The 14,584-nt window shown below is 42.1% G+C and overlaps 1 protein-coding gene across 2 annotated transcripts in view; it reads left to right on the top strand.

Annotated features, from left to right (window-relative positions):
• The window catches only part of dnajc1 (DnaJ (Hsp40) homolog, subfamily C, member 1), a 248,945-nt gene extending 234,668 nt beyond the window's left edge, over positions 1-14,277 (top strand). The window contains exons 11-13 of one of the 2 annotated variants that reach the window (XM_072575955.1): positions 8,613-9,076; positions 12,594-12,671; positions 13,148-14,277. In XM_072575955.1, coding sequence (XP_072432056.1) covers positions 8,613-9,076; positions 12,594-12,662 — 533 coding nt within the window. In that variant the 3' untranslated portion in view covers positions 12,663-12,671; positions 13,148-14,277. Of the gene's footprint in view, positions 1-8,612; positions 9,077-12,593; positions 12,823-13,147 lie in introns of those variants that run through there. The other variant, XM_072575954.1, reaches the window with a different exon arrangement.
• Positions 14,278-14,584: the final 307 nt, after the last annotated feature.

Genomic DNA, 14,584 nt, shown 5'->3' with positions numbered 1-14,584 from the left:
AAAAACCCTTTGGATTCTCCTTAATTCTATTTTCCAAAGCTATCTCCTGATCCCTCTTTGCCCTCCTGATTTCCATCTTAAGTATACTGCTACTTCCTTTATACTCTTCTAAGGATTCACTCGATCCATCCTGTCTACACCTAACATATGCTTCCTTCTTTTTCTTAACCAACACTCAATTTCTTTAGTCATCTAGCATTCTCTATACCTACCAACCTTCCCTTTCACCCTGACAGGAATATACTTTCTCTGGATTCTCGTTATCTCATTTCTGAGGGCTTCCCATTTTCCAGCCGTCCCTTTACCTGCGAAAATCTGCCTCCAATCGAAATTTCTTGCCTAATACCGTCAGAATTGGCCTTTCTCCAATTTAGAACTTCAACTTTTAGATCTGGTTTATCCTTTTCCATTATGATTTTAAAACGAATAGAATTATGGTCACTGGCCCCAAAGTGCTCCCCTACTGTCACCTCAGTTACCTGCCCTGCCTTATTTCCCAAGAGTAGGTCAGGTTTTGCACCTTCTCTAGTAGGTACATCCACATACTGAATCAGAAAATTGTCTTGTACGCACTTAAGAAATTCCTCTCCATCTAAACACTATGGCAGTCCCAGTCGATGTTTGGAAAGTTAAAATCCTCTACAATAACTATCCTGTTATTCTTACAGATAGCTGAGATCTCCTTACAATTTTGTTTCTCAATTTCCCTCTGACTATTAGGGGGTCTATAATACAATCCCAGTAAGTTGATCATTCCTTTCTTATTTCTCAGTTTCACCCAAATAACTTACCTGGATGTATTTCCAGGAATATCCTCCCTCAGCACAGCTGTAATGCTATCCCTTATCAAAAATGCCACTCCCCCTCCTCTCTTCCCTCTCTTCTATCCTTCCTGTAGCATTTGTATCCTGGAACATGAAGCTGCCAGTACTGCCCATCTGTGAGCCATGTTTCTGTAATTGCTATGATATCCCAGTCGCATGTTCCTAACCATGCCCTGAGTTCATCTGCCTTCCCTGTTAGGCCACTTGCATTGAAATAAATGCAGTTTAATTTATTAGTCCTACCTTGTCCCTGCCTGCCCTGACTGTTTGACTCACTTCTGTTCTCAACTGTACCAGTCTCAGATTGATCTCTTTCTTCACTATCTCCCAAGCAGTTCTAGCAAGTTTCCCAGCCAGTATATTAGTCCCCTTCCAATTTAGGTGCAATCCGTCTTTCTTGTACAGGTCACTTCTCCCCCAAAAGAGATTCCAATGATCCAAAAATATGAATCCTTCTCCCATACACCAGCTCCTCAGCCATGCATTCATCTGCTCTATCCTCCTATTCCTGCCCTCACTAGCTCGTAACACTGGGAGTAATCCAGAAACTACTACCCTTGAGGACCTCCTTTTTAAATTTCTGGCTAACTCTCTGTAATCTCCCCTCAGAATCTCAACCTTTTCCCTTCCAACGTCATTGGTTCCAATGTGGACAATGATCTCTTGCTGGCCCCTCTCCCCTGTGAGAACATTCTGCACCCTCTCTGAGACATCCTTGATCCTGGCAGCAGGGAAACAACACACCATTCTGCTTTTTCTCTGCTGGCCACAGAAAAATCTGTCCGTACCTTGGACTACAGAATCCACGAACATAATTGATCTCTTGGAACCTGACGTACCCTTCATTGCATTAGAGCCAGTCTCAATACCAGAAACTTAGCTGTTCGTGCTACGTTCCCCTGAGAATCCATCACCCCCTACATTTTCCAAAATAGCGTACCTGTTTGAAATGGGTATATCCATAAAAGACTCCTGCCCTAGGTATTTTGGATTCTTACCAAACAAAACAGTTGCTTTGTATTTATTCTTTACTAATCTCTTTATCATTTTAAAAGTCTTCTGAGATCAAGGGATTCCAAGCCATGTTTCATGCTTATACAACCTCCCGCCATAATTTAAAACTTGAAGACTTAGTATAATAGAAGGAAAATAGTTCACGTGTTATTCTTTTTTTAATGACAGTGATTATTTCTGAGTACCCCGGGTGGAGAATGTTCAAACCTCTAAGACTGAAGCATAACTTCCTTCCCATTGTGTCCTGCCACCCCTTATAGTAAAGAGCAGCATTCTGTTAACTTTATGGATTACACTTTGTAGCTGTCCTCTAGGTTTGAGTATGTGGATATGTAAATTCAGTTGCTTCTCCACGTTTTAGTTTTGTGCCATTTAAAAACTCTTCCCATTTGGTTTTTCTTGGATCCAAAGTGGGTGACTGTGCACTTGCCGATGTAGAACTTCATCTGTTGTTTTGCACATTCACTTCAACTGTCGATATACCTTTCTAAGTTAGCCATCTGTTAAATTTACTGTGCCACCTAAGTGTCATCTGCAAACTTGGATCTACAGTTATAATGCTCTTCACATAAATTATTAATTTATATGGTTAAAAAGTTGAGTCCACAATATATACTTAGGGATATTTTAACATTATGGTTGTTACTGGGCCACTAATGGAGAGGCCTGGGCAAATGATCCAGAAGAGCTTTTGCCTGAAACATCGATTTTTACTGCTCCTTGGATGCTGCCTGAACTGCTGTGCTCTTCCAGCACCACTAATCCAGAATCTGGTTTCCAGCATCTGCAGTCATTGTTTTTACCTAAATGATCCAGAGACATGAATTCAAGTCCTGCCAAGACATCTGGGGAATTTAAATCAGGTTAATTAAATTTGCAACAAAAATACAGTGATGTTGACTGAGAAACCACTGGACAATCATCTGGTTCACAGAGAACGAAATCTGCTGGTCTTTCTTGGTTATGACTCCAGACCCACAGCAATGCAGTTGACACTCAGACACTCTGTAGGAGATGGTCCAGGTGAACTTGAGATCAGGGTGGAAGTTTATGAACTGTTCAACCTCTTCATGGGAGCATGAGGTAGTGCCAATACAGTCATCTCTGGACCAAAGGGGTTCCCATGGGGACCCGGATAGGCCCCAGCTATGCCTGCCTCTTCATCGGGTATGTGGAACAGTCCATCTTTCACAGTTACACCAGCACTACTCCCCACCTTTTCCTCTGCTTCATCGGTGACTGCATCGGTGCTACCTTGTGCTCACACAAGGAGGTTGAACAGTTAATCAACTTCACAAACACTTTTTCTACCCTGACCTCAAGTTCATCTGGACCATCTCAGACCCCTCCCTCCCCTTTCCAGACCACTCCATTCCATTTCCGGTAACCGACTCAACACGGGCATATACTTCAAACCCACTGATTCCCACAGCTACCTGGACTATACCTCCTCCCACCCTGCCTTCTGCAAAACATTATCCAAAGCCTCCGCCTCTGCTGCTTCTGCTTCCAGGAGGACCAATTCCACCATAGAACATCTCAAATGGCCTCCTTCTTCAGGAACCACAATTTTTCCCCTCCCATGTGGTCAACGATGCCCTCCAATGCATCTCCACTTCCCGCACCTCCACCCTTGAACCCCATCCCTCCAATCGCAGCAAGGAGAGAAACCCTCTGGACCTCACTTTTACACTCCACCAACCTCTGGATATATCGCATCATCCTCCACCATTTCTGCATTTCTCTCCCCATCTCTATCTGCATTCCGCAGAGACCATTGCCTCTGCGATTCCCTTCTGAGGTCCACGCCTCCCTCACCAACCCATCCTTCACTCCCGGCCCATTCCCTTGTCAATGTAAAATCTGTGCCCACACGTCCCCCCTCCATCCAAGCCCCGAAGGATCTTTCCACAATGGACAGAGATTTACCTATACTTCCACGTATGCCATCTACTGTGTCCGTTACTTTTGATGTGGTCCCCTCTACATTGGGGAGACAGGATGCCAACTTGCGGAATGTTTCAGACAACATCTCTGGGACACACGCACTATACAACTCCACCACCCTGTGGCCGAACACTTCACCTCCCCCTTGCACTCTGCCAAGGACATGCAATCCCTTGGCCTCTTCCACTGCCAAACCCTAACCACTTGACACCTGGAGGAGGAACGCCTCATCTTCCACCTTGGGACCCTCCAACCACACAGGATCAATGTTAATTTCACCAGTTTCTTCATTTCTCCTCCCGGCACCTTATCCCAGATCCAACCCTCTAACCCAGCACCGCCCTCTTAAACTGTCCTGCCTGTCTATCTCCCTTCCCACCTATCTGCTCCCCCTTCATCTACCTATCGCATTCCCAGCTACTTTGCCCCCAGCCCCACCCCTCTCTCATTTCTCTCTCTGCCCTTTCGGGCCCCCTCCATTCCTGATGAAGAGCTAAAGCTTGAAACATTGACTCTCCTGCTCTTCGGATGCTGCCTGACTTGTGCTTTTCCAGCACCACACTTTTCGACTCGATATCCAGCATCTGCAGTCCTCACTTTCTCCTAAAGTTTTATGCAGCTGTAACATAACCAATATCCTGACAGAGATATATATTTGATGCCTTAGCTGATGAAGGCCAGCGTACTGCATGCCTCTTGACCACCTTTTCCACCTGTATTGCAACTTTCAGGGACCTATGGACCTGTATGCCCAGATCCTTCTGTATATCAGTGCTCCTAAGGGTGCTGCCGTTTATTGTATAATTCACACCTGAATTTGATCTTCTGAAATACATCACCTCACATTTGTCTAGATTAAACTCTATCTGTCATTTCTCTGGCCACATCTGCAATCTATTTATATCCTACTGATCCTTTGACAATCCTCCTCACTATCTGCAACTCCTCCAATTTTGGCGTAATTGCAGACCTGCCAATCAGACCGCTTACATTTTTTATATATCAAACAACAAAGGCCCCAGCACTGATGCCTGTGGAATGCCATTAGTTACTGATCTCCTTTCTGAAAAGCACCCTTCCATTATACTCTGTCTTCTATAACCAAGCCAGTTCTGTATACATCTAGCCAGCACACCTTGGTTTGCGTGAGACTCTACCTCTTATACCAGCCTGCCATGAGGTACTTTATGAAATGTCTTACTAACTCCGTGTAGATAACATCCACTGCCCTTCCGTCAATTATTATTCTTGTCACCACTTCAAAAACTTCAATCAAGTTGGTGAGACATGACCTTCCCTGCACAATCCAATGCTGCCTCTCACTAACAAGTCCATTCGCTTCCAAATGTAAATAAATCCTGCCTCAGTAGCTTCTCCAGCAGCTTCCCCACCACTGAAATCAGGCTCACCAGCCTGTAATTACCTGGGTTATCTCTTATTTCCCTTCTTAAATAAAGGAACAACATTGACCATTCTCCAGACCTTTGGAACCTTGCCTGAGGCCAAAGAGGATTCAAAGATATTTATTAAGGCCCAAACCAATTCCTTGCCACCCACAGGGATAGATCCCATCCGGTCCTTGGGACTAGTGTACTAAATGCATTTCAAGACACCCAACACTTCATCCCTCATGTCCCTCTCTTTGTGAATACTGATGTAAGGTACTCATTCAGAATCTCATCCATTTTCTTTGGCTGCAGACATAACCTGTCTCCTTTATCCTTGAGCCGGCCTACTCTTTGCCTAGGTCCCCTCTTGATCCTAATATATGTAGAAAATGCCTTGGGATTCTCCTTAACCCTGCTGGCCAAGGACATTTCATGATCCCATTGAGCCCCCTTAACTCTCTACTTCCTACTTTCTCTATATTCTTCAAGGATTTTGTCTGTTTTTAGTTTCCTAGACCTGAGGTAGGATACCTTTTTTGTTTTTGACTAAACTGATAATTTCCCCTGTCATCTAAGGTTCCTGAAACTTGCCATTCCTGTCCTTCATTTTCATTGGAACATGCTAGCCCTGCACTCTAATCAACTGGTCTTTAAAAGACTCCCACATGTCAGATGTGAACGTACCCTCAAACAGCCACACCCAATCCACATTCTCCAATTTTTGCTAAATTCAGTTATAACTGGCCTTACTCCAATTTAATACTTTCATCCGAGGTTCACTCTTATCCTTTACCCATAAGTATCCAAAAGCTTACGGAATTATGGTGACTGTTCCCAAAATGTTCACCCACTACTGAAACTTTGATCACCTGGCTGGGCTTGTTTTTTAATACCACGTCCAGTATGGCCCCCTCCCTCAATGGAGTAGCCACATACTGTTTCAAAAAACCCCTTTGGACACACCTAACAAATTGCTTCCTGTCCAGGCCTGCCACACTAAGGGACTCCCAGTCAATATGGGGGAAGTTAAAGTCACCCATCACAACAAATCTGTTATTTTTGCATCTTCCCAGAATCTGACCACATATCCCCTCTTCTAACTCCCTCTGACAGCTGGGAGGTCTGTAGTACAATCCCGGCGTTCTGATTGCACCCATCCTATTCCTGAGCTCGACCCATATGGCTCACTACAAGATATTTCCGGGGTGTCCTTCCTCAAAGCTATTGTGATATGCTTCCTAACCAGTAATGCAACTCACCGACCTCTTTTGCTTCCTCCTCTGTCTTACCTAAAACATTGATATTTTGGAATATTAAGCTGCCAATCCTGTTTCCCCCCCCCCCCCCCCAACCATGTCTCATTGGTAGAAACATCATCATTGCATGCATTAATCCAGACTCTAAATGACTGCAGAATTAGACTGTATTTGCAGTTCCACGGAGCTCAGCAACTGCTCTTCCTCTTAGCAATACTTGCCTTCGTTTCAAGCTCTTCCCTAGTCTCCACTTACTGACCATCTGCTTCGGTTCACACACCGATCCCTGCCAAACGCCAGTTTTAAACTGTCTTGAGTGTCACTCATCAAACTTGATGCCCCTCCAGTTTAGCTGTAACCCATCCCTCTTGTACAGGTCCCACCTTCTCTGGAAGACATCCCAATGGTCCACAATGGCCTTTAGCCACGTGTTAAGTTTTACTCTATATCTGTTCCTAGCCTCATAGCACATGCCAGGTTGAGTAATCCTGAGATTACTACCCAGGTCCTGCTTTTTAGTTTGCTATCTAACACACTGAATTGTCGTTGCAGGAACCTGTCCCACTTCCTACCTATAACATTTATGTCAAAGTGGACAATAGCTTCTTTTTGTTTACCTTCCCATTTCAGAATACCTTCTACCTGCTCAGAGACATCTATGACCCTAGCACCAGGGAGGCAACATACCACCCTGGAGTCTCTCGCACAGCCACAGAAGTGCCTATCTGTGTCCCTGACTATTGAATCTCCAATTACTATTGCTCTACTACCCTTTGTCCCCTTCCCTGTGTACAGAGGGGTCAGCTGTGGTGCTGTCACCTGATGGGTCATTCCCCTCCTCCATCCGTAGCCAAGTAGAATACTTATTTGACAGGGGGTTAGCTGCAGGGGATCCCTGCAATGACTGTCTGTTCCATCTAGCAATCACGCATCTATCATTCTGTACCTTGGATGTGACTACATTTCTATAACTTCTGCCTATGATGTTCTCTCCCATTTGTGTGCTGCCTCGCATCTCCAACTGCCACTCAAACCGATCAGTTTGATCGGTGAGCAGCTGAAACTGGGTTCACTTCCGCAGATGGAATTATCAGGGATGCTTTCAGCGTCCATAACTGACCCATCTCTCAGGCGCAACACAAAACCCCACCAACTGACATTATTAACCCTCTACTGGCTGTTAGTTTACAAGTTAAATGTTAATTAGCTACCTAAAAATTGTAGTTATTACTTTCTAACAAATAGCCTTCCCTAACTATAGCACCAAGGGAATTCTCCAAACAGGTCTTGCCTTTGCCATGGCACTGAAATGCATCACAAAATGCATCTTTCATGTCTGTAACATTAGGGGTCTTGGCCACCTTTGACATGATTTAACACACTATCCTTCTGCATCTCCTCTTCCCCTTCATCCTTCTCAATGACATTGCTCTAATTACATGCTAATATGAAATTTGTTAATTGTTTGCAGTCAGAGGCTCTTCAACAAGCTTCTGTTTACATAGCTACTGTTACCTTTATAATCTCCAAGGATTTATCCTGGACCCCTCCTCTTGCTCAGCTTCCTGCTGTCTATTTGTGAAATAATTCTAATGGGCCAAACTCTCCTGATAAGCTGACCGCATCAAACTCTATCGTTGCTTCCAATGAATTTGTGTTGTCTGAAATGAATGCACCTTACTTTTCTCCAGTTAACTTTTGGGAAGCTTGAAGCTGCATTCTTAAAGCACAGCTATGAACTCTGCACCCTTCACACAATTTTCTATCAATTCAGTTGATGTCTGTAGCAAAACCAGACTCCCTGTAAACGTTACATCCTGCTGATCCTGAATTGAATTGCTGATTCCATCTGCTTTCCAGTGCTAATAATTTTGTCACACCTCATTCTTTCCATGCCTCAGCCTCATTTACTAGTGAAACCATTATAACTATGCTTGTTACCTCCAGACTTGAATATTCTGAAATTCTCCTGGCAGGCCACCTGTCCATGAACTTCAGGGCATGATGACAATGATCCATTTATATGCAAAACGTTCTTTCAAAGGGGGGAAGACGTGCATGTGGTAGATAATTACCTATTCATCTGTATAGATATGTATAGAGAGGTAAAGTTGTTCACATAAATATTGTTTTAAATCAAAACTTACACTCTGTGCAATGTTAATCCAATATTTTGTATTCAGGAACCATAAAGCTATTGGATCTGAAGTCTGCATCCCAGACTGTAAAGAGTGTGAAACGTGAAACCGTTCTGCCTGACCACATAATCACTAAAAGGGATGAGGAAGTTGAAGAAAATGAATTTGAAAATGGAGGTGATCAAGATAACTACACTGAGGCATTATCCACAGAGACCAGACCACGGAAACGAAAAACTGCAAAAACATCAGAGAGAACTCTTATGATCCTAGAAGAGGTTGAACAGAAACCAAAAGGAAGGCGCCAGAGGGACTTTGATAACACAGAACTGGATGATGATAGTGATGAGGAGAAGAAAAGGAAAGGGAAGATACGATCTTCAGAAGAAATTGCTGAATTGTGGAACCAAAATCAACAAAAACTGCTTGAGTTAGCCTTGCAACAGTATCCAAAGGGGACTTCTGAACGCTGGGACAAAATAGCAAAATGTGTACCAGGAAAAACCAAGGTAATGTGCTCTATATAATGGAAAAACTCGATCCATCCTATTAATAAAGGCGCCTCACAGTCTCAGTTTGTAAACTTGGGTTTTAGTTCTTTATGTTTCAAAATAACTTAATTTGTATTATATTTAGTACCTAAACCTCTGGTTTCTTTTAAGCTTAAAATATTTGTGAATAAAATATTGTAATTTTAAAAAAAGTGTTCCTGTAAATGAGTTCAAACTCCAAAGATATAAATGCAACTTTTAGATGGGAAAATGACAACTATTTTTTCTGGACAGTAGCTCCTAATCCCTTTTAAGCCACCTTCTTTCCCTTCCTGCTCCTCTGCAAAGTTATTAGACTAGACTAGACCAGACTTCCCACAGTGTAGAAACAGGCCCTTCAACCCAACAAGGAGAAAGTGAGGACTGCAGATGCTGGAGATCAGAACTGAAAAATGTGTTGCTGGAAAAGCTCAGCAGGTCAGGCAGCATCCAAGGAGCACGAGAATCGATGTTTCGGGCATAAGCCCTTCTTCAGGAACTCGATCCATCCTAGTAATAAAGGCGCCTCACAGTCTGTCAGTTTGTAAACTTGGGTTTTAGTTCTTTATGTTTCAAAATGACTTAATTTGTATTATATTTAGTAACAAGACCCAACAAGTCCACACCCACCCAGGCCCATTTCCCTCCGACTAATGCACCTAACCCTATGGGCGATTTAGCATGGCCAATTCACCTGACCTGCACATCTTTGGACTGTAGGAGGAAACGGGAGCACCCAAAGAAAACCCATGCAGACACGGGAGAATGCGCAAACTCCACACAGACAGTTGGCCAAGGCTGGAAGCAAACCTGGGTCCCTGGCGCTGTGAGGCAGCAGTGCTAACCACAGAGCCACCATGCTACCGACCAATCTCAAGATTTTCCATCCTTTGAAATGGAATATTTGGTACAGATGGAGTAGAGGTTCAAAGATGTTTTATGTTCAGTGTGTTGCTGACTAGGCCAGCACTGATTGCCCAGAGAGTCAACACATTGGCTCTGGAGTCACAGATAAGCCAGATCAGATAAAGATGGTTGATTTAAAGAGCCTTAATGAACCTAATGGGTTTTTGCAACAATTGACAGTGTTTACATAGTCACTATTCAGCTAGCTTTTCTTTTTGTTCAATGGAATTTGAATTTCACCGTCTGCCAAGATGGGATTTAGACCCCTGTCCGAAGAACATTAACCTGGCGTTCTGGATTTCTGGTCCCGTGACATTACTGCTATACCATTACATTCTCTACCCTAGGTGGAGAAGCAAAGCACTTCAGCATTTGTTACAATGTCCTTTATGGTGACCAGTAAACAAAAACAGGACATTTGCTTGGAATGCATGGCTGATATCATGACTTGGTGAAATCAGCGAGAAACAATAATGTGAAGTGGAGGTAAAGTGTAATTTATTTGTATATAAACTAAGCCATAAATGCTGAGTGATAAAAGACCCATGAAGTTTCAGGGCCCATATCAAATTTGGCCAGGTTACCAAATGCACAACTACTTTTCCACTACTTTGCTTGTATCAGTGTGATTTAAATATTGGTTTTGAGTATCTGAACTTGTCATTGTGAGTTACACTATTTCTGATGCTGTTGCTTTTAGAGCCCAAGTAATTCTCTCCTTTTTCTTCTTGATTAGTAAGCAGTTTGCATTGTGGTCCTTTTTTACATCAGATGGGTTATGTTTTTTATATTCATTCGTAAGATGTTGGTATTGTCCAGACAAACCTTTCTTGTGCACCCCTAATTTCCTTTCAGAAATTGTTGATGAGCCTGAAATCCATGAAGGTGACCACCGCCTTCTCAAGAGCAAACAGGTCACAAAATTTACGACCAGAGATTGCCAAGTTTATTTAGTCTCACTGAATGGATTTTGCTAATTTATTGTGCCAGTCAGCCTTTCCTCTTTAATAGATTAGATTAGACTACATTACAGTGTGGAAACAGGCCCTTCGGCCCAACAAGTCCACACCGACCCGCCGAAGTGCAACCCACCCATACATTTACCCCTTACCTAACACTACGGGCACTTTAGCATGGCCAATTCACCTGACCTGCACATCTTTGGACTGTGGGAGGAAACCGGAGCACCCGGAGGAAACCCACGCAGACACTGGGAGAACATGCAAACTCCACACAGTCAGTCGCCTGAGGCGGGAATTGAACCTGGGTCTCTGGCACTGTGAGGCAGCAGTGCTAACCACTGTGCCACCGTGCCACCCACTTGCCACTGCAGATAAACAGGGTTGTTATAACCATGTTTTTACATCTATTCTTACCAAGTCTTTACGTCAGTTGTAACAAATCTGCTCATACACATACTTTTCTGCTCCAAATGCAGAAGAAGAGTGACTCTCAGGAATGTTGGAGGGAGTCTGAAATTCTCTCCCTACATTAGCATGGATGTTAGTATCCCCTCTGCACTCTTATCATTTTCTAATATCTGGAGTCCCCAACAAGATTGTTAGCTGTCCAAGGGTTTCACCCAAAATTAGACATTTAGAGAACAGCCATTCAACCTTTTTGTCACTGCCATTTCAAAAAATCTGATGAGAGTTTATGAATCTACCGCCCTTCTCAGGTAATGAGTTGCTGACCCATATCCCCTGGATGGAAAATATTTTTTCCACCAACTCTGTGACCCTTGGTTAATGACCACTTAAAGTGAAAGGTCCTTTCTATCAACTCCATTCAGAACGGTCATGTTTTTCTTCATCTGAATTAAATCTCTGCTCAACATTCCCTGTTCCAAACAAGAACCACAGATGTCTCCGGTTATAGAATTGGGAAGTTACAGAGATATGGAGTGGATAATGCCAGAGAGGAATTTAGAAACAAGGATAATAATTTTCTTTATGCAGAGTGTGGTAAGGGTGTGGAATGCCTTATCTGCCAATGTAGTCAACTCAGCCACATTAGGGAGATTTAAACAATCCTTGGATAAGCACATGGATGATTTTGGGATAGTGTAGGGGGACAAGCTGAGAATAGTTCACAGGTTAGGCACAACATCAAGGGCCAAAAGGCCTGTTCTGTGCTGTATTGTTCTATGCTATAAAACTGAGGCATTTCCCAGATAGGAGCCAGTGTAGGTCAGCAAGCACAAGAGCATCAGGTGACCATGACTTTGTGTGAATTAGGAAACCAGCAGCAGAGTTTGCATGGCACTCATTAATGGTTGGTGAAGGATGGGGGACCAACCAGAGATGTTTTGAAAAACATTGAAAGGTAACGATGATATGAAAATGATGCCGCACACTTGGAATTACCTCTAAGCACCCTGCTTTTCAGGTTCTAATAAAATCACGTTTTGACCAAGCCTTTGGCACCTTTTCAAATTTCCCTCAGTTCTAAATACTTTTTTTTTCCTTTTCCTTGCAAACTCCCTGTTGACATTGTTTGATGTTGATCAAGCTTCAAAAGGTAACTTATAGCTAGCTGTAGCTTGCTTATTAAACACACTCAACTCTTATCTTTTTTTGTTGTCCTGCAGGAAGAATGCATAATCAGATACAAACTATTGGCTGAACTGGTTATGAAGAGGAAGCAAGCCAAAAGCTGACTGAAAATGGTACTTACAAAGCACTGATCTCCCACCAAGAAGCAGTACTGCACCATGGACAAATATATTGTTAAATGTGGAATCTAGTCGCTTGTAACTTACCTCAACTTTCCTTTTTACCAGTGTCATGTGCCTTAATAAAAAAACATTAATGTGCCAACATCTCCTACAGAATATTCTGATCCATTCATTTTTTTAGATTTCTATTTGTTCCCTAAATACACACTAAATGTTCACCATTGAGCGAGTTTTTAATTTGTTTATAAGAAGCTAATTTTCTGTATCCCAGTTCCATGTTTGTCTCTATACTTTCCTTTGAAAATTGTTGATAGAGTTTGGATTCTTGCATCTTTAACTGACTAGTTCTTTTATAACATGCTAATAGAGAACAGAAAGTTTTGACACAATGTAAAGTTGAATTTAAAATTAAGATCTTAATTGAGTTTTTTTTTGAATCTGTTTTTCTGTTTTTGTTTTATTTTCAGCCCCATCTTTCCTGAACGATGCTGTGTCATCCTGTTCTGCACCAAGGGTGATAAACAGCCCTTCAGTAACTTGTCCAAGTAAATGAACCTAACTTAAGCATTGGAGTACATTATATGTGGATCATAACCAGACTTGTTCTTAATGAAATCAGAAACTCAGCAGGTCTGACAGCAACCGTTAAAGTTTTGAGTCTGGTGTAGCTGTTCTTTGGAGCAGACATATCTTTGGTCACTATGTACGTGTGTTTCAAGTGCAAGTTTCTGGGTAGTGAACAAGATTGGAATTGTACCTGATTCTTATCCTTAGCTGAAAAATGCAAGATCATTTTCTTGCTGGCTTGGATCAGCTTATACAGTGCAGGTGGGTCACAGGACTAGAGACCTTCCAGTTTAGAATCGCTCAGTACCACATGGTAGGTAAACCTTTGTCTTACCCTCTGTGGATTGATATTTTTTAAAGATCACAAATATGGATTGCTCTTAAGTTCTTCATGTGCCCACAACTTCTGTACAGTACACTGTCACTGCTTGTTTTCTGCGGTCTATCTATTAAGTTAATATGTAACAGTTAGCATTTACTGTACGCCAAATGAAGCATTGTTTCTGTGAGTTACGTGTTGCTGGAACAACACAGTGTAGAAACTTTCAGTGGTATGTTTTCTAAGTCAAACATTTGTCCACTTGACAGATGTGATATATCTGTGGTTATAATTACAAGTGTTTGAATTTGGTTTATGCAGAACTCTTTTACTATATTTATATTGTTTTTAAATCAAGGCTTCATGTAGTTATATGTTTGTATGCTGAAGTCTACAAGAAGGTCTAATCTCAAATTAATTATGATAATTTAAGATTCCACAACATCTCTTTATTACAGTAGAAGACGAGCACGTTTAAGCCAGTAGGTTCCCTTTTGAATAACAAATTTTTCTTACGTACTGTGATGTACAGTGCATCTAGTTCCCAGGGAGTTCAGTGTTAACAATTCCATCTGTTTAATATAGTGAAAACTGTTTTCAAAGCTGTTAATGCTTGACATGTCTTTATCCACCAGATCTGTACTGGTAAGCTCTGGTATAATTTTCAAGTGTCTAGTGTAAACCCTCTGGATTAAATTATACTGGAACAAACCTTGTCCCTTTAAACTGTGTTTCCATATTAATTTTCAGTGTCTCAATCATATTACAATCTCTTGCTCTAACCTCAGGTCATTTCATGAAACTGTTGAAGATGGGATTTGCGATGGTGCAATAATTAAACTGGATATGCTCAATAGGTTAGTTCAAAACCTAGGTAGCAATTGTAAAAAGTATAGTTTGTTCTAGAAAACATTATAATACGCATACCTACATCAGAAACATTTGCAGATGGGTATTGTGGCTTTCTACCCCTCATACTTATTAAAGTTTTGGAAAGGGAGCATAAGGTTAATCAATT

This window comes from Chiloscyllium punctatum, chromosome 8 (genome assembly GCF_047496795.1).
Source record: "Chiloscyllium punctatum isolate Juve2018m chromosome 8, sChiPun1.3, whole genome shotgun sequence".
Lineage (NCBI taxonomy): Eukaryota > Metazoa > Chordata > Chondrichthyes > Orectolobiformes > Hemiscylliidae > Chiloscyllium > Chiloscyllium punctatum.
Note: the sequence above shows the minus strand (reverse complement) of the source record. Positions and strands in the feature narration are given on the sequence as shown.